The sequence below is a fragment of the Cynocephalus volans genome, chromosome 11 (assembly GCF_027409185.1).
Source record: "Cynocephalus volans isolate mCynVol1 chromosome 11, mCynVol1.pri, whole genome shotgun sequence".
NCBI lineage: Eukaryota > Metazoa > Chordata > Mammalia > Dermoptera > Cynocephalidae > Cynocephalus > Cynocephalus volans.
Window position 1 is genome coordinate 72,031,995 of NC_084470.1, and position 20,555 is coordinate 72,052,549.

The 20,555-nt window shown below is 38.8% G+C and overlaps 1 protein-coding gene across 1 annotated transcript in view; it reads left to right on the forward strand.

Moving 5' to 3' along the window:
* The first annotated feature begins 9,526 nt into the window (after positions 1 to 9,526).
* The window catches only part of SYNPR (synaptoporin), a 342,958-nt gene continuing 331,929 nt past the window's right edge, over positions 9,527 to 20,555 (forward strand). The window contains exons 1-2 of the mRNA XM_063115396.1: positions 9,527 to 9,544; positions 9,666 to 9,731. Of these exons, the coding sequence (XP_062971466.1) occupies positions 9,527 to 9,544; positions 9,666 to 9,731 (84 nt within the window). The remainder of the gene's footprint in view (positions 9,545 to 9,665; positions 9,732 to 20,555) is intronic.

Here is a 20,555-nt window from a genome sequence, read left to right on the forward strand (position 1 = left end):
AAGCACACCATCCCATCCCATCTCACCCAATACCACCCCAAGTTTGTGCATTCTACATATGTTGACCTCCTAATAAGTGCCAGAGTGAGCTTAGCAATAAGTGGGCTACAAATATGGGTAATCCATACTTTCTACCTTCAAAGAAATCATTTTTCTGTTCAACAAACATTTTCTATGTACCTGTTATGTGCCACATTTCTTATGGGAGCTGGAGATATAGTTACCTGAAAGGCAATCAAGGTTCTTCCTTTGTGGAGTTTGCATAGTATCATGAGAAGATAAATATTTAAAAAGTAAATTTAAGCATAATTGTTAAATAGAAGTTCAGGATGCAATGGGAGCAGCTGATGGGGGCACCTAACTTAACCTGGAGCTTCCAGGGCAGACACTAAACTAAGGTAACTATAATAAAACAAGAGGATTATAAAAGTGTTAAAAGAAATAATTTCAAGGTACAAAGAGCATAGGATAAAAGTCACTAGTTCTGATTGGCAAATGACTAAAGGAGTGGAAGACTTCCCACAATAGATGCCATTTGAATCGAGTGCTGAGGGACTTTTTGTATTAGGGTACAGTGTAAAGTATACTAACAACCATCAAACAAATCCCAAAACATAATGGCATGAACAAACTACTACTTTGCAACATATCAGATGTCAGATGACCCTATCATCCTCCAGACATGACTTTTATCTTTGGCTCTAAGGAGGCTGCTCTTGCTCCTGTCATCACATGTGAATCCCAGCTGTCAGGAAGAGAGAAAGGCAAAAGCAGTACAGGCCCATTCCTTTAAACAGCATAACTCAGAAGGCACACATCTCTGTTTCTCACATCTGTTGGTTACAACTTAGTTATATGACACCTAACTGTAAGGAAGGTTGGGAAATGTAGTCTTTGTGTAGCCATATGTTCAAGTAAGACTCGAGAGTTCTATTTTTAAAGAAAAAGGAGAATGACTACAAGCAGACATGTGGCATTTTCTGCTACTATTTCCTTAAAGAATATATATAGTAAAAAATTGATCTTCCTCCCATTGAAAAAGATGGCATTGAACATTGGCACTTTTTCCACACCCAGTAATTGCTCTTGAAATTTGATGGAAATAAAGATAGCAGAAAACTATGTACCAAAACATATTTTTTGACCTGATCAAGTAATTCCATTTCTAGGAAGCTACCTACAAAACCTCATAAGAGCATGAACATATCTGTATTTACACGTTGCTATATTTGCAGCATGAAAATAGGTACAATCTCAAAGTTCAACAACACAGGACTGGTTAAGTAAATTATAGTACATCTAAATAATGAAAAACAATAAAATATTTGAAAATAATGGAGTAGATCTGAAAGTAATGACAAGGAAAAGTAACCATGATAAAACGCAAAGTTAAGAAAACAGGTTGCATAACAATCTATGAGGTATTATCCTATTTTTATAAAAATAGCGTATATATGCTATTTGATATTTATGTAAAGCAATAGTATGTGTATTATATGGGATAATTATATACATATAACATATATGCAAAGATATGCATGCACGCACACAGACACACACACACATATACACTCACATACATGCATCTCTATACAGGAAATTGGTTAATTTTAAGCAATAAAAGTAGGGGGTAGGGAAACAGAGATTTTTACTTTTACTTTACATAATTTTATATTATTGGGAATTTTATGTGTATTCTTTCTATAAATACTAGTAAAATAAATAGAGCAGAAAGGATACCAGAGGTGTTAATGTGCTTATATCTTCTCCCCCTGAACTTCCGATGAACATGAACACACGCAATGCATGCATTAAACTAAAAAGCATTACTTTTAATTGATCTTTATATAGCAATAAAAGTTATTCCGAAAAAAATACATTTTTCCCTTGGTTAATTTATAGGTCAAGCTGAGGAAAAAGTAATTCAACATTCATTTCACTACATGAAGAGTTACATAAATATGCTCCACTTTTTATTCTATCATTGAGTATAATGAATTCCTGGCTAGGGAAATAATAGTGCTAGATAGTCATTAACATTTTTGAATCAAACATTTTCTGTCACCTCATTAGTATTTAGCTTCCTGTAGCACTAAGACAAAACAAGAAATACTTCAGATATTTTGAAAACAAAGTGAGAGCAGTGCTTGTCTTAAGAGTAAATAATGTTGCAGAAATCATCAGTAATAAGACTGAAATTGAATGACATGTAAAGATTGAGAATGTGGATGAACCAGTTCTCTAATATTTAATTAGGCTGTTGGGACTGATGGCTAAGTCGCATCAATATCTCCAGATTCCAGTTGTGATCTGATAGATGTATATGTTATACCTTGGATAATTAGAAGGTAAAAATTTAAGATCAAATTCTCGAGAATTATTGGCTTCAAACTTGGCTTGGTCTCCAGTTAGTTGTATCAACTTGGGCGAGTAATTTAACTTATCCATGCTTCAGTTCTATTGTTTGTAAAATGTGAATAAAAATAACTAATTCATAGTGTAATAAGGAGCATATCACAGTGCCTGTCATGTAGTGAATTCTGAATAAAAGTAACTTACAATGATGCGATTGATGGTATCAGCTGATGTCTTTGAGAGAAGACACTTTCATATTCTCTCTCTCTCTCTCTCTCTCATCTATCTCTATTTCTCTATTTCTATCTCTCTGTCCCCTTCCTTCCCTCCCTCCTTCCTTCCTTCCTTCGTTCCTCCCTTACCTCCTTCCTTCCTTTCGTTTTTCTTCCTTCTCTCTTTATGTGTTTATTTAACCTGTCTTCTATTTCTGGCAAAGAATCTATGTAATTATACCCTTCTTCTGGGTGTTATTTGCCAAGCAGGTGTAAGAGTGCAGTGCAATATAATTTAGTAAAAACCTAATTTTAGATACTGGGTTTGTGTTTCTCTCTGTGTGAGTGGATTCAGCAGTATCCTCACACAGTCGACAAGCTGTGTGAAAGAACCTAGGCAGGCAGAGAATACGATCATGAAGTGCCAAAAAAAGTCAATTTTCTAATGTCTTATATTTGAATTAATTTGTTTCTTTTTTTACTTAAAGGTTTAGATTAGGAAAGAGTAAGTAAATGGGTTCTTATAATTGCTGGACAGTTTTCCTTTGCCACATTCAGAACAGATTCAAAAGCTCTTTTGCCATACTGAAGCACAAGGTCTAAAGACTGCCCGGAGAATTTAATAAAGTGAATGTGCACAGTACGATTGGGATTATATCTTTTGTTAAATATGTGGTAGAATCCATCTGATCTTTCCTATCTTCAGCATCCATAAGTGTTTTTTCATATATAAATATTTCTTCCCTAAAACAAGAATAAAATTATCAGATATTGCAAACACTGCTAAGTACAGCTATTTTTTAAAAATATCATAAAAATCTCTGCCAAATCTCTAGTATTAATCATCAGAGAAATAATAATTTTATAAATCTATTGTATTACATAATCTTAGGAAGTTCATGTGCATCTGGAAGCTACCCAAAAGGAATGTTTTGAATGACCTAATATTCTTACTAGCCTCCAAGTAAAATTCCCAGATCAACTGACAGGCTAGGGGATTAAGGAGAAAAGAAAGAGAGAGCACTGGGGGAAAAGAAATGAGAGTCATGAAAAGTAGGAAAGATAAGAAAATAAATGATTTCTTAGAAGGGTTTATTGGAGTAGTGTTTATACGATAACCATTCAGGGTGCTAATATCATAGGACATCTCCTTACCATTGTTGTTGGTCATAGTTCTTGGTCTTTTGGTAGATGTCTATATTAGCTTATCTGGTGCCAGATATTCTTCTGGGTGCTTTATTTGTATTAACTCATTTATTCCTTTCTGCAAAGCGATAGGGGTGGTAAAATTATTTTCTCTATTTTATAGATAAGGAAACTGAATGACAAGAGTATAAGTGACTTGCCCAAGGTTGTACAACTAGGAAGTGACAGAGCCTGGACGTGATGAGCACAGCCATCTGATTTCAGAACTTGTGTCAGCCCCTCTTATGCTGCACTCTTTCCTGGGGAAGGAGATTTTGGCAAGATGCCTCCATTCTTTGGGCTTCATTTACCTCATTCAAAAATTGCAGTGGGTAGTAAGAGATGAACTCCAAGTTGTTTTGCTCCATGAGTCTGTGAAAACATTAGAGTAATCCAAAGAGAATGTCAAAAATGATGAGCATATTGGAAAACACAGCTAAGGATGAAAGACAAAAACAATTAGAATGAGCCTTTGAAAATGGGGAGGATTTTTTTTTTCTAATTGTGTTCCAGTATATTCATGGAATAATAATGGTAGTAGTAGGAAATGGTGCCCATTTTTACTTCATTTCTCCAGAAAAATTTTATGTTTTAGCAGAAACAGACAAACAAAAAACAACCCTCAAATTGCATAAAGCTTGTGGACATTTTCGAAATTGCAATGAAAACTCTGTATCATCTTTTTCTTGAAAAGTTATGAGAATAGGAGAAAATCCTTACTCCACTATTTACTCCCCATAACAACTTGGCTGAGATTTTTAATTTCTTTGAACCTGTGTTTTCTCACCTGCAAATGGGAGTAACAGTAACATACACTTATAAAATTGATGAAGAAATTAAATGAATTATATCTATAGAGGCATTTAACATTCACTCCAGCATCTACTTAATGTGTTGCAGGAGTCATTATTATGATTGCTGTTGCTACTATTATGCCCGTGTGACTTCTGTAATGTTAGTTTTGGCCCTCTGATTTGCATATATTCAAATTTACACAGATGTCTAAATTTACACAGCCTTTTGTTTAAAACAAAGATGAAAACAGAAATAGTAAAAACATTTTATGATGTGCATTTACATTAGCCATCCATATGTGAATTTTTATATTAGTTATGATTGTCACTTAAGAATGATCCTATTTTAATGCTAGGAATTCCCATAGGAAGCCTATGAGGTATTATTTTGTGAAGAAGTTTTAAATCAAACAAACAGATATGCATATCCTTGCACATTTCATCACATCCATTTAAGACAGAAACATCTTTGGGTTGATCTTTGAGTTGAGAGATAATGCTAGATTTATTGTAAAATTATAGTCCATGAAAATATTTCCACACCATCTCCCATCCTGTGTACCAGTGACCTTATGCAAACCAAACACACAAACAAATAAATACATAGACATGCTATTGGACTTTGCTTTAATATTCACTTACCTAAGGAAAGATTCAGAGAGTTCAAGTTAGCAGTGTAAGCAGAAAGTTAAATAGATAACATTTTGACAGACTTCCCCTTACTACTTATTTTCAACATTTTAGATTTCATAACATATGCATAGTGTTTCTTCCTGTATTAAGTTGCTACACACAAAAATTTAAATTACTTTTTCCTCTTTGTCACAAGAGACATAGGAAGATGAAACCCAGGTATGCTTTCCCCTGACAGTGAGATTTAATTTGCCTGAATAATGCAAGTCCCCCTACTGTAGCTTGGTACTTTGGTTTCGTAGCTTTGATTCAAGATTAACCCCTTTAAGATTCAAAATGGTTGTATTAGTAACATGATTTTTGTTTATTTGTGTATTCAGCAAATATCTAGCTTTAAAAAACTGGGCTTGCAGTATTTCCCACTGTAATGTAAATTTTGAGAAGGCAGGAATCTTGGAAAGCTTTTGACAATACCTAAAACAGTACTAACACATAACAAGCAGTCAGTCCTTACTTGCTGAATGAGTAAACCAGGGTTTCCCAATCTAAATTTCAGATAATTCTCTGTTGTGGGCAGCTATCCTCTACTTCGGAGGATGTCAAGCAGCATCTCTGGCCTCAACCCTGTAGATTCCAGTAGCAGCTCACCCCCCACCCCATTGTGACAATCAAAAATGTCTCCAAATATTGCTAAATGTCTCCTGGAAGGGGGAAGGGCCGACCCAGAACCACTACAGTAAATGAATGGATTGCCTTGGTATGTCAAAGGAAGTCTTCATAGCTATCGAGTCCCTCACCCCAAACAAAAGAGAATTTGGAAATTATTTGATTTATATAATCACTACAGGCCAATAAAACAGATCATTTATGCCCCACCAAAGTTAAAATTATCATTAAGCCATTGTGATAAATTTGTTCTAGTAAGAGGAAAATTATTTTCATCACCTTGAGGCAAAAGAATAGCCACCGATAGTTAATATTGTGGCAGTGTTAATATCATCTCTTTTACCTCTCCCAACCTAGCTCTTTAGGGAGCCCAGTGTTATTTCCAGGTCTGAATACAGAGATTTTAGCCCCAAAGTCTACAAAATATTTAACATTGCAAATGTGATATGGAACTCTGGTTTATTTTGGTGATGCAGCTGTTGGAAACTCATACATTTCTGGAATGTGAAAAACATTTTCTGACAATGTGCAATTGTTGTCTAAGCTATTACATTGCCATTTGCCACAATTATGGCTTCCTTCACTTGCTGTTTGGAGAACTGGAAATATATGCCACCATATTAGCAAGGAAGAACATTGGGTGTGAAGAGAGACCTGAGGGAATAGGCTCAGCAATCACACTTCATCCATGCCAAGTTTTCAACTCAAATAATATGCAGTAGGCAATGTTTTAAATAAATTGCTCTCTCTGTACAAAGACATACAAATGTATAGGTAAACTTGGGCAAGTTACTTAGCCTTTCTAAGCCTGGATATACTATCCATAAAAAGGGAGATTGTGATGATGCTTAAATGATGTACATAAAGCACTTAGCACAATGTCTGGCATGTAGCAGATATTAGCTATTATGATAATTATCATCATTATTAAACATATGCAGGAGATGTTATACCCCATAAATTAGTTGACTGTGAGTAAAGGAGCACAAATGCAATGACAGTGAAGTCATGCAGACCTAGGGAAGAAATTCGGTTCAACTACTTTACTAGCCGTATGAACTCTTGTTATCAATCATCTTATACATCTAGATTATACTGTATCTTAATAAGAAAAGACTTAAAAATCTCAGTTGCTCACACCATAAAAGGCATCTTATGCTCAGCTCCATGTCCATCCAGATCTGGTTGCAGCTCTGCTCTACGTCCTCCTTACACCAGGACCCAGGCTGTCAAGAGTAGCTTCTATGTAATCATTATATTCATCATGGTAGAAGGAAATAAGCAAGTTGGTAAACCACATGCCAGTTCTTAAAACCTCCACCCAGAAATGCAAACATTACCTCTGCCCATATTTTATTGGTCAAAGCAAGTCACACGGCCACTTCTGAGTCCAAAAGGACAAAGATATGTATAGGGAGAGGCACTTCACAGAGTGGCAGGACAGTGTTACAATCTATCGTGCCTCTGATGTGGACCTCTGAGTCTTCATCTTTGCTCCTGTAGAAGTGCAAGGGTTAAGATATGTAACTCATACATGTTGACAGATTATGAAGTGCCAGATTCTGTGCTAGATATGGTACCTACAAAATCTCATTGACTCCTTGTAATAACCAGCTAAGATAGGTATCATTGGCTCCATTTTGCAGATTAAAACAAACAAACTGAGGTCTTGGAGAGGTTAAATAACTTCACTCATAGGATAATACACATAAACTTCAGGGCACACACTAAGTACTTGATAATGTTAGTTTTCTCCCTCACCCCACCCCTTGTAGTTGCATAATGACTTATTTTTGAAACAACTGTTTCTGATTGTTTTAGGCCCTATCTGCATGTAGGAAGAGCAGTAGGAACAAAACTGGCTCACTGCAGATGGTGTTAACTGGCCCGTTGGTGTTCCTACTCACTAGATTTCTAGTTTTTTTCTAACAAAATCCATGGGCAGGGGGCATCTACACTGAAAGATCTCTTTTTGACCCAATTTTGGCCTACCTAACTGCTTCCACTCTCGGGCTGCAAATTATTCCTTTCCATATTTCTCCCCCATTCCTAAATATTAAATACCCCCCCCCCAACACACACACATACTCATAAACTCCAAACCTTTTTGGCAAATCTTTGTAGTAAACAGATGGACTATCTGTGTTGCCGGGAGACCACTTCATACATGGAATCCAGTCCAAAGGGAGTGAAAAGGAAGAGGACACGTCAGCTACGTAGGGTAGTGTTTAAGAGCTCTTCTCATTCTCCTCCCTCTTTTTCTTCTTTTCTTTTTCTCAGTTCTTTTTAAATTCAACTCTGGCTTCATTGCATGCTAGCTGTATGACCGTGATTAGGCTACTTGCCTTCCATGAGCTTCCATTTCCTCATCTTTAAAAATGGGAACAATAGCACTACTAACCCATGAAGGTTTTGTGACTATTTAATGAAATAATGTTTATAAAACCCTTAGCAACGTTTCTGGCTCATAGAAAGAACTCAGCTGTTTTGTTGTTGCTGTTGTTATTTTATTTAACAAGGTTAGCCCACTAAGGAAGGGAAAATGTGAACCACCTTTCACTTAGTTCCAAGAAAAGAGTCTGAGTAGCTTTGGAGGGGGGACTCAGAGTCCTATTTATGATGAATTTGAGGGGGTTTCATTTGGGGGTCAGATCTTAGGCAAAGGATCTCAGTAGAAACAACAGGAGTTTGAAGGTACCTGAATTTCAATCCCTGTTTAGCCCTTGGCTAATTCAGCCTCACTGAATCTGTTGCTGCTTTTAAGATGGGCATGCTAATTTGCAGCTGACCTCACACAGTGGTGATGAGGATTACCTGCCTGGTACATTGTCCCACATTCAAGATTAATTTATTTCTGCTTCTGTTCTCTAGCAGGTTTCCTGTCCTGACCTTCTCCAGGCCAGGGTGGATGTCCCAGGTGTGTGCCCAGTAACACCTGTGCTCACCCCCTGCATCACGGTCCAAACCACATGGCGATTTCCTCTTTCTCCTCTGGGGGAAGAGGCAGTGTTTATCCTGCTTTTTGTTTGTCTGTCTGTCTGTCTGTTTGGACGTACCCCAGCACCTGGCACTACCTGGCCCCTGAGGGGCGTTCCATGAAGGCTGGAGGGAATGAATGAACCAGTCAACAAGTACACAGTAGTCTTTCTTTGGTGTTCAGAAGTCAACAGAACTCACACACATGCCCCATGTAAGGTATGGGTATTTTTCTCTTATCCAGAAGCCCCGTCTGGGCTCGTTGACCGTGTCACATCGCTTTCCCCTACCAAAAGCCCCAAAGTTTCCCCGGAGCCGAGGGCAACGGGCGCGCGCGGCCGAGCCTGCCCCAATGTCTTCGTGTTCTGCCTCGCCCACCTCCTCGCCCTCCCCTCCGGAGCGCGCGGCTGGCCAATGACAGCCTTCCCCTGGCGGCTTGGGTTTCTCCCCTCCCCTGTTGCCTCTACCCTGCCCCGGCTCTTCCCACCCCAGCCCTCGCTGGCTCGGCTCGCCTCCCGGGCGCGCTGGCTTCCTGGAGCGCAGAGCGGAGCGTTAGCGAGCTGACGCCCGGCAGCCGGCGCTCCCAGGCCCCCTGCCCTCGCCTGGCTGTTCCCAAAGCGGTTTCTGGCCCTGAGGTCGGTGGTGTCAATCCAACTTCATTGTTAAAGGGAATTTGTGGGTAAGAAGAGCGAGCGAGGGCGAGCTATGGACCCCGTGAGCCAGGTAGGATGGAACTGGGCAGGGCGGCTGGCGCTGGGCGGGGGGGACCCCGCGGCTCCGGAGAGGCGTCCGCAGCCCCTTCCTAACGCTTTTGCTTTCTCTCTCTTGTTTTGTCCGTCCACAGCTGGCCTCAGCGGGCACCTTCCGGGCGTTGAAGGAGCCCCTTGCCTTCCTGCGAGCCCTGGAATTGGTGAGTAGCGGTGTGTGTGCGGGGAGGGGAACCGAGAGAGCGAACGATCAGGTGAGGAGAGCATGGGTGGGCTGCTCTTTGCTTGGTTCTGCTCAAAGTCAAGGATTCAACCCCTTACTTCAATCCTGTCCATTCTCAAGCTGCCATTCCGGGGCGGTGGGGCAGGATCGAGGGACCCTGCTTGGAGGCGGGAGTGTGGACGGATTTTTGCAGGCGCTCAGATGAAGTGTCATCTCACCTCACAGCTTGCAAACGCGCAGGGGCTGTTGAAAGGAGCCTCCTCGGGAGATGGGGAGGCAGCAGAAGCAGAAGCTGCTGCTAGGCTCTGGCCTCTCACCTGGACTTTTGCAGGGGTGAAGGGGTGAGAGGAGGGACCCAGGGAGCAGCGCCGTTGGGAGGACTTGGCCAAGCTCGGAAAGTTGGTCAGCACTGGGACAGCTCCTCTCCCGGACTGGGATGCTGCAAGCGCTGTGGGCTGCTGCTCAGCGGGAGTTCCAGCGAGACAGAGACGCTGAGAGGCTATTAAAGATGTTGGGGTAGCCAGAGGGACTCCTTCCTTCCCTGTCATAGTTTCTATTCTCTGGACACTCCTCGAGGGCATTTCTAATTTTCCCCGGAAGAACCCACCAGGCTTCTTTGTGTAGGTTTCTTCAGCGATTGGGCTGTAACATTTCTCTTATGTTTCGTCGCTTAAAAACAAAACAAAATAAAACAAGAAAACACGCTGTCAGTCCTATGACAATTTGCCCATGGACAGAGGAGTGAGGCACAGAAACGGTTACTCATAGGGTCACGGAGCAGTGTCAGTGTTGTTGGCAAGGATGATGGTTATTCAGAGTGAAATCTGAAGGTCACACGTTTCCTCTTGCTAGGAGCTCTGGAAGGGGAGCGAACCTATCTGCACAGAAAGTTCAAAGCCCGTCATGTAGCATTAATCACAGGCCCTAACACTGACTAGCTGGGAAATTACGTAAGAACCTTTTCTATGCTCCCAGATCTTAGCTCCAAGGGCTCGTATCTGGCTTTGGCTACACGACTGTGGTGCCTATTTTACATGGATGATCTTCAAGACTATCACATTTTCCTTATTTGTAGACCTGAATAAAAATGTATGACTATATCAATTTAACACACAAGACAGCTTTCAGAAGGCTTGAACGAGTGGTTCTGAGCAGGTTATTCTGAAACTGTTTTCCTTGCAGCCAAGTTAAAGCAAGTAATGCTCACAATCCAGGAAACTTTCAGCTGGCTTTTTCAGAATTCTGCCTACATTCATTCATTCAGGCATCCAATTAATATTTCCTGAATGGCTTTTGGGGATCAAAATAATAGCTCCATTGCCAAGCCATTCTGTCTCTCTCTCAAAAAAAAAAAAAAATCAAAGATCTAACATCATTTTCCAACATAATCTCATTGTCTCATATTGTCACTTATCTGAAATATTAGTTTGTGTTCTCTCCAATCCTGTTACAACATGATCTTGTGCCATTACTCACCACAAAATCTCTCGTGGTATATTTCAAAGTGTGGTTAATCTGGATGAACTCGTTTAAATTACAGATTTCCAAACACCAAATCTAATATTGGAAAGATGGATGCCCATGAATCTGCATTTTAAATAAGCTCCCTGGATAATTCTTATGCAATTAAAGTTGGAGAACCACCACCCTAAGCTATACCAGGTCCCTTCAAAACTCAAAAACATTTTTTACCTTACTGCACTGGCTATTTCTGTTCACACTGTGTGGATGCCCTCATACTCCAAGCTTATAAGAAACGTTTGTCTTTTAACTTCAGCTGAAAGGCTACCTCCTCAATGAAGATTTCTCTCACGTTTACTCCTTCCCCTTTTCCCTGACCCAAACCAAATGATTCACCCCATTCTTTGGGCTTCCATTACATGTTACTTGTTTATTCATTCATTCATGAGAATTTATCACTCTGCTTTATATTTCATTATAGATTTTTTGTTTTGGGGTGTGTGTGTGTGTGTGTGTGTGTGTGTGTGTGTGTGTGTGTGTCTATGTGTGTGTGTGTGTGTGTGTGTGTGTGTGAGAGAGAGAGAGAGAGAGGGAGGGAGGGAGGGAGGGAGGGAGGGAGGGAGAGAGAGAGAGAAGAAAAGTTACTACATGTCAAATATTTGCAGTCCTTTTGTTCCCTCTTCTAGGACTCTAAGGCTCTAAAGAGGAAGGGCGTTTGCTTGTAAGTTAGTCATTAGACTCTCATTTGTGGAAAAGAATATGAATGATAGGCAAAGAAAATTTAAAAAGTCAAATAAGTTAGTTGATCTACATTTTAAAAGAGCTGAGTTAGAGATGAGGTAGCAAAGAGAGAAAAAGCTAGTTTGCTGAGAAAGTTTAAAGTAGTGGGCAGAGGGAAATGGAAAAATAATTATATACACACACACACACACCCATATATGTATGTGTATGTATGTGTGTGTATATATATATATATATGTATATATATATATATATGTATATGTATATGTATAGTGCACATACAGTGGAACGAGAAACCAGACACTCTGAGGTACTTTTTTCTGTAGGAGATATTGACAACGAGTGGGAGTGTGATCTCTTAGATGGCAGAAAACTTGTTCTATTTGTGTCTGTGTCCCTCACTTGTTTCTTTCATAGTAAGTGATCAGCAAAAATTGTAAATCAATGACAGAGCACTAAAAATATCCCAGTATCTCCTGTTTCTGTAAAAGGTTTACAAAGCAATTGAGAGCAGCTTTAAAGTTGGTAGTCTCTAAAGTCTTTAAATTACAATCCCCCCCCCCATATTTGCTGTAGAAATAAAAGTGCACATAAAGACATATGTGTCTTAGTCTGTTTGAGTTGCTATAACAAAACACCATAACTTGAGTAGCTTATAAGCAACAGAAGTTTATTTCTCACAGTTCTGGAGACGAGGAAGTCCAAGATCAAGGGGTTGAAAGATTCAGTGTCTGGTGAGGGCACACTTTCTGATTTATAGATGGCACCTTCTTGTCATGTCCTCACATGGCAGAAGGGAAGGACTCTGGTCTCTTTAGCCCTTTATAAAGGCCCTAATCATGTTCATAAAGACTCTACCCTTATGAACTAATTACCTCCCAAAGTCCCTACCACTTAATACCATCACTTTGGGGATGAGGTTTCTACATGTGGATTTGGGGGGTGAAGGAGACACAAACATTTAGATCATTTAGATTATAGCAAGATGTTCAAGGATATTTACTGCAACATCATTTGTAGAGAAAAGAACTGAAAACTACTAGTAAGTCCTTTACAGGAAAATAATGAAAGTTATGAGTCATGAATATTATAAAGTATTATACTGCCATTTTATTTATTTATTTATTTGTTTGTTTGTTTGTTTGTTTGTTTTATCAATATACAATGTAGTTGATTTTCATGTCCCTTTACTGATTTCTCCCTCCACTTTCCCTCTCCCCTCTCCCACCATCAACATCATATCTGTTCACTTGTCTTAACAAGTTCAAGGAATTGTAATTGTTGTGTCTTCCTCCCTGCCCCCACATTTGTGTATTTATTTATTTATTTTTAGCTCCCACAAATAAGTGAGAACACGTGATATTTCTCTCTCTGTGCCTGACTCGTTTCACTTAATATAATTCTCTCTAGGTCCATCCATGTCATTGAAAATGGTAGTATTTCATTCTTTTTTATAGCAGAGTAGAATTCCACTGTGTAGATATACCACAGTTTCCTTATCCACTCATCTGATGACAGACATTTGGGCTGGTTCCAACTCTTGGCCACTGTAAATAGTGCTGCAATAAACCCTGGAGTACAGGTATCCCTTTGACATGATGATTTCCATTCCTCTGAATATATTCCCAGCAGTGGAATAGCTGGGTCATATGGTAGATCTATCTGTAATTGTTTGAGGAAGCTCCGTACCATTTTCCATAAAGGCTGCACCATTTTGCATTCCCACCAATGATGTAAGATGGTTCCTTTTTCTCCACAACCTCGCCAGCATTTATCATTCTCAGTCTTTTAGATATTAGCCATCCTAACTGGGGTGAGATGGTATTTCAGTGTGGTTTTGATTTTCATTTCCCAAATGCTGAGTGATGTTGAGCATTTTTTCATGTATCTGTTGGCCATTAGTATATCTTCCTTTGAGAAATGCCTATTCAACTTCTTTGCCCATGTTTTAATTTGGTTACTTGTTTTTTTGCTGTAAAGTTGTTTCAGTTCCTTGTATATTCTGGGTACTAATCCTTTGTCAGATGTATATTTTGCAAATATTTTCTCCCACTTTGCTGGTTGTCTGTTGCTGTGCAGAAGCTTTTTAGTTTGATACAACCCATTCATACTGCCATTTTAAAAAATGAATTAAATTAATATGCATTGACCTGGAGGTCAATACGTGTAATAGTGCTTGACAAAATTAAGTGAGAAAAAAATAAGTTTCATTCTTTGTATTTAATAAAATTGTTAAATTAAAAAACCCCAATATTCATTCTCTTCATTAACATGTGGAAAATTTATTCAATCAGATTTCAAAGTAATGTATAGAGTAGCATTCTATTTTTGCAAAAAGAAAAAAGAAAATATATTTGTTTGTGAGTGTGTGTAATTTGTATGATGATAGAGTAAAACACAGATGTATGTCAATGAACTGTTAAAATTGTTTTTTTTCACAAGAGTATAATTTGAGGTGCAGAGGAAGAGAATGAGAGAGGCTGAAGGAAAGCTGTCGTATGCAGAAAGAATCATAGGCATATCACTTGTCTACAGGAATGCACATGAGTAGCTCTTAAAAATAAGTCATATTTAAAATTATTTCCTGTAGATGGATTGATCATGTGAATTGGTATCACTTCTAAAGGCATCCTCCACTTTTGGAATTATAGCCTTAGAGGGAAAATGCATTTTGTTTATGTGTTCATTCCTTAGGAAAGGCTCATGGATACAGTAGATTTAAAGTCCTAATAATATATAAAATCAAACCTTGAGGGAAAATCTTTAGCCAGTTTCAAGAATTTTCAGGCAAACCTCCCTCATCCTTAATCTCTACTTAAATGAAGTCAGAGGACTTTTCACTATCTTTTGGGTCAAAACAGAAATTTAGGACACAGCACTGACTCTGGTGGTCTGTTTCATTTACTTCCTGATGATAAAATATGTCCAGCAAATCTCTTAAACCATCATTTGAAAATGGTAAAAAAAAAAAAAAAAAAAAAAAAAAAAAAAAAAACGTGTATATATAGAATATATATGTATTTTTAAAAATATATATATTAAATTTACCCTGTTCTCAGGCTTACTCTGAAAAACTAGGAGGGTATAGTCCTGTCTTCCACTGATCATTTTTATTTTGCTACTTCAGCACTTTGCCAGTAGACCTTTGGTCTCTCTTTTTCTCTTTTCCTTTTAAAAAGCTATGTTACCATATTTCTTTCCCTCTACTATTTACAAGGCTCTGGGTGTGCACCTGTTGATTTATGTAAAATGGAAAGTGGAGGACCCTACAAATCACATTATTCAGGACCACACTGGTGCATATGTAAGGGTGCTTAAAGGACTTAAACTCCCCAAAATGATATTTGTGTGGCTTGCATAGTCCTTCAGCACAATGCTACAGCTCCAGATACTGCCTCTGTGGAATTAACTGCTGGGTCAACTTGCCTGCTTCTTCTAATATTTACTCCTTGACATCCATCTGTCCCTAAAAATGTTGCTTTGCTATTTCTGTTATAATCCCTGGACTTCACATTTCTATTCTACCTTTCCTTTTTGCCTCTCTGCTTAACCAAGGTGGCCAGCTAATCTAGAGATGCAGTGTGTCTGATATATGAAGTGAAGGTCTACTTTATTTAAATGAAGGCACTAGCATTTATATAGTCTTCATTCCTAAACCTAAATTTTAAGCTATGTTTTCCAAGCAAACATCATATTGCTTTCTTCATATTAATAGCATTTGTGATTCATGTTATTGATAACAAAATGAAGCATGTTATTATATTATAACATGACATGATGTAATATAATGTCATGTAATGTAATAGTAGCCACTGTTTTAAACCCCTAATGAGAGAAGTAATATGCAGACTTCATAGCAGGCATGCAGTGCTTTTCTTACATCATCGTGCTGAATCTGTGTGACTCTGACATCCCCATTTCACCATGAGGCTCAGTGATGTTAACCAACTCACCAAGGACAAATGGCAAGGCCAAAATTTGAGCAGTCTCACTCCAAATTTTATTCCCTTAAATGCTATACTCTTTCTCCAATGTGGCAAGCACTTGATATATCTTATCCCTAATCCTCAAAAAAAAAAAAAAACCTTAAAAGGCAGATATTATCCTATTTTAAGTGTTTATCTCACGTATTAAGATATATATTTGAGAACTTTCTGAAAATGCCAAGGAGTGTTTGTATTTAGAAATGAATTCAGTAGACATTAATTCTCTTTTATATTTAGTTTTATTTTCTTTTGTTGGTTATTAATTAACCAAGGTAGAGTGGGTTCCAATTAAAAACCAGTATCTTTTCATTTAAAGTATCTAGAAAAAGACTTTGATTTTAAAGTCAATAATTTGATCTCATTTTATGGTCACTTTTCTCTATTTTGTTAAAATATGTGTGCATGACTCAGACAACTTTTTCCCCTAAGTCTGAACAAGACAGGAAATTCTAACATAAGACTTTTGTTTAAATCATGAACAACAATCTGCCACTGAGAGTCTGATTAATGTAGATTTAGTTATAACTTTCTAGCCTATCAATTCGTGACAAAAAAATGCAATTGAAATATAAATCATTAAATACACTTTTCACAAAAAAGCAACTTCTGAGCATGTTAATAGATTTATCACTAAATGCTTTTCTGAGTTTATTAAGACAATTGTATTTGTACCCACAAATACTGAAAGGGGGGGGTCAGGAATATTTTTTATGGATTTAAACCCAGATTTTACTCTTTACTAGCTTGGTGACAATGGGAAAGTTATTTAATTCTCTAGGCTTCATTTTTCTCATCTATAAAGTAGGGCTAATAATGGTTTTTACTCTTAAGGGTTACTATAATGATTAAATGACTTAATCTAAGTAAAGTACAGCACCGAGTCCCTGGGCTATAATAAGTGATCAATAAATGACTCTGCAGGTGATGATGATGATGATGATGATCATAATCCTGAGGATTATGACGATGATGAAAAGGAGAAAGTAGAAAACTAGCAGAGGGTAATTTAGAACTTATGACTAACTTCTTGCAATTTAGAGTCCTGACAAAACTCCAAAGTAGAAAATCTGTATTCAGCCTTACTCCTCCCTCCGCTGAGCTCCTTTATCTCTGTGTCCTAACGTGGCGGGCCCTCATGCTGCTAGGGTTATTTTTACCATAACATGAGTGACTCTCCAGGGCCTTACTCCTTGCTCTAGAGAGGCCAGTGTTGAAGCTAAAAGAGAAGGTCTAATGGAAGAATTGCAGGCACTTGGCCCTCCAGGATTTTTTTGGTGAGGTATGAAGAGAGAATTTTTCTGGTCTATCTCAAATCATAATCCATAGACAATTGCCTCCACGTGAAAGGATAACAGTGTGTCCAGCTGAATTCTCCAGGGTATACCTGAAGGTCCTCAGAGGGGTCAGTTATGGGCACTGACTAACCACACTCTAACACTCAGGACCTTCTGGCTCTTGGAAGTCTCCCAGACAGGAACACAGGAAGAACCCTAGACTCACACTAAAGTACAGACATCGTCCTTAGTTTTCTCTTCCCCAGAGGAGTCCCATCTCTCCCTGACCCAGGTATAGAGCCTGAAGAAAAATAGTCATGTGTTAGTAGAAAAAAATACTAGAAGTTCTCTGAGCAATACATGTACAGACATGACCTTCCTTTGAGTCTTCATCTTCTGCACACATGTACTTGACTTTTCTTGTATTTGTAAATATCTTGTTTATTGTATTAGCTTAGGCTTCCTTTGAGAACCTCAGTTTCCTCACCTGAAAGTTGGGAAAAATACTCTTTGCCTATCTGCCCATAATTTTGGAAATTTTCAGTGAGAGCAAGCATGTAAAAGCTTATTCAAAAGCAAAACATAATTGTGATCATAATGATTTTGGTGACAAAGAAATAATTTTTTCCAATCAAAGTGACTCTGGACAAGATAAGATAGAGTGAGGTGTGAAGTATAAAATCCTGATTTCTTCTCCGTGAGTGGCTGAGTCCTTCCCAACCACTTTCCACCCTCTAGCTTCCTTCCCAGTCTCTTTGGCATCTTTGGAAACTTCAGGAAAGAATGATGCTGTCAGTTTAAACTAAAGAATCATCCAAACTTGCCAGAATGGGGGAGTGGGAGGAGTCCACCCACACCCTTTTAACTCTCATACCAAATGCCAATTTCTTGCTCTGTACACCTTTAAGATTTCTTGGATGTTTGGGATGCCTGGTGATGGTTTCTAGCTGGTCTGATGGACTGACTACTGCGCATTCCACCTCCTCTGCTTAGATCACTCTCCCTCTCCCCCAACCCATTTAGCTGGTGAATTCTTCTTTCTCCAGGTGGCAGCACAGACATCACTGAATAGAAAGGTCTTGCTAGGTGACATCAGCCTCCTAATTGCTTCCAGAGCACACTCGTTAATGGCACGTTTACGTTCTAGTGTCTCAACCGGACTAAATGCTTCGTGAGGGCTGGGATCTTGTTTGTTTTGTTCATCGGCACATTCTTAGTACCTAACAGAGTGCTTGGCACACAGTAGGGTTGACTTCAGGGGCATTTGCAAATTCCACCGAAACACCCAGGCAGTAGGTGCTTAGTAAGTATTGGCTGAAGTAAGTGAGGAAAGAAGGGAAGGAGGGAGGAGAATGGAGAATGAATAAATGACTTCTAGAGAACACATTGGATAAGGTGTAAATTCCCCTTTATGATCTCCACGGTGAAGAGGAATTGTAGTGTAGAAGCAATTGTTTTGCTGTTAGTCTTGGTTATGGAGGAGAGTAACTAACTCACATAGGCTGACTCAGCTGTGAGGGAAGGAGGAATATTGTAGGGATGCCCACTGTGCAGTAATGGAGGAGAATGCTTACAGAAATGAAAGTGCAAGGACTGAGACCGGCCCGGGCCTCACATCGTGGGCTCAAGGCAATGAGCAGCAAGAGCACCTTAGCAAGGTGCCGCCATTATTACGTCTTGGCCACTACCCACCTGGCCTCTCTCTGTGTTCCCTCTGTTTCCCATTTATTCTTCTCACGATTCTCATCTAATGTCCTAAGACAAGGAATATAATTGGCTCAGCTAATAATTTTTTCGGTTTGGACACAACTCAGCCCCAGGCCGTAGCATAAGTCAATAGTCTACAGATTGGTTGCCCATGGGTCAAACTCCCACTGCTATCCTGTCACTTGTGGCCTGAATAAAAAGGGTCATAAGAGTCAAAAAATTCCCCTCTGGGCTGTTCTTTCAGCTGGATCAGTGGGAGGGACAATCCTTCAAGTTATGACAGAGGAGGCTCAGTGAGAGGTTTACATGGCAGGTATAAGAATAAATTATTTTTCACTAGCACTTCTTTCATTGAAAGAACACTGGTTATTTTCTCAAGAAGATATTACACCTTTGAGATTTTCGGATCAACATTCCTGTGATTCTCTCTGATTAGGGGATAATTCACACCTATCATATTATCCTCTGGCTCCACTAGTTTGTGCCATCTTGCCCAACAGTTGAAAATCCTCCTTGTGAAAGAAATAGGGTTTTGTCTAGTGATGAGACAGGCCATTTGTGAATTAAAATGTATTCCCTCAAACTTGCATGTACTTCATCTTTATTAATATAGTGGTAGGTTAATTAAGCCCTGCTCCTTAATGTTAGAAGACCACATTAATTACTACATTCATTATTTTTTTTTGCTTGTTTTTTAATGTGGCAGATAAGAGATTACTCATGGAAGGGTAATGGCTTGTGTCATGGGATAGGGGCTCTTTGAGGAAGGGGAAAGGAAAAATTGGTTAATGAGCAAAACCCACTGTGAAAAAAAAGTGGAAGGCAGCATGGGGCTTGAAGGAGCATTGGTCTGGAATTTGCCTTATGCTGGAATCCTGGCTCTTCCTTCCAGAAGATTGCATAATTGATCCACTCCTTGGGGTCCACAGCCATCAAATGAGGACCATAAGAGTCACATCTTTTGATTGACATGAGGGTTAACTAAGATAATGTTAGTGAAACCCCCAGCAGTGTCTGGCCCGTACTAAGTCTCCCTAACTATAATGAGGAACGGGTTTTTAGAGATGACATATCTACAAACACAATTAAGCATTCCTAAAGTTTCTAGCACAGTATAAGTAAGTTTGCTCCATACAGTATTGTCATATTGGTTTTTGTTTCTATTATTATTTCTGCATTGGGATAACATTGATTGTGAGCTGATCATAAAGTGGTACATAAGTAACATTAGTACTAATATGTAGAGACAAGAATTTTACTAAGTGCTATACATGTTTTTTCATTTTGTCTTTATTACCTTATGAAACAACTACTAAATAATCACTTTCTACAGATGAGGAAACTAAGAGCTGGAGAGATCAAACTATTTGCCTAAAGTCACACAGTTAATATGTTACAGAGCCAGGATTTAAATCCAAGCAATTGGATACCAGATTCCATGCTCTTAATCATTTTTCTGAATTGTCTCCCATTAATAGTGATCACTCATTACCTCTAGGTCTTGGAGTTAAATAATCTCCCCACTGAAAACAGCAGAGACTGTATATATAGATACTCACAGATGCTATTTATGAAGCAGTTGAAAGCAAAGCATGACTAGTATGTGATCACCAAAATCACCCACGGTATGTATTT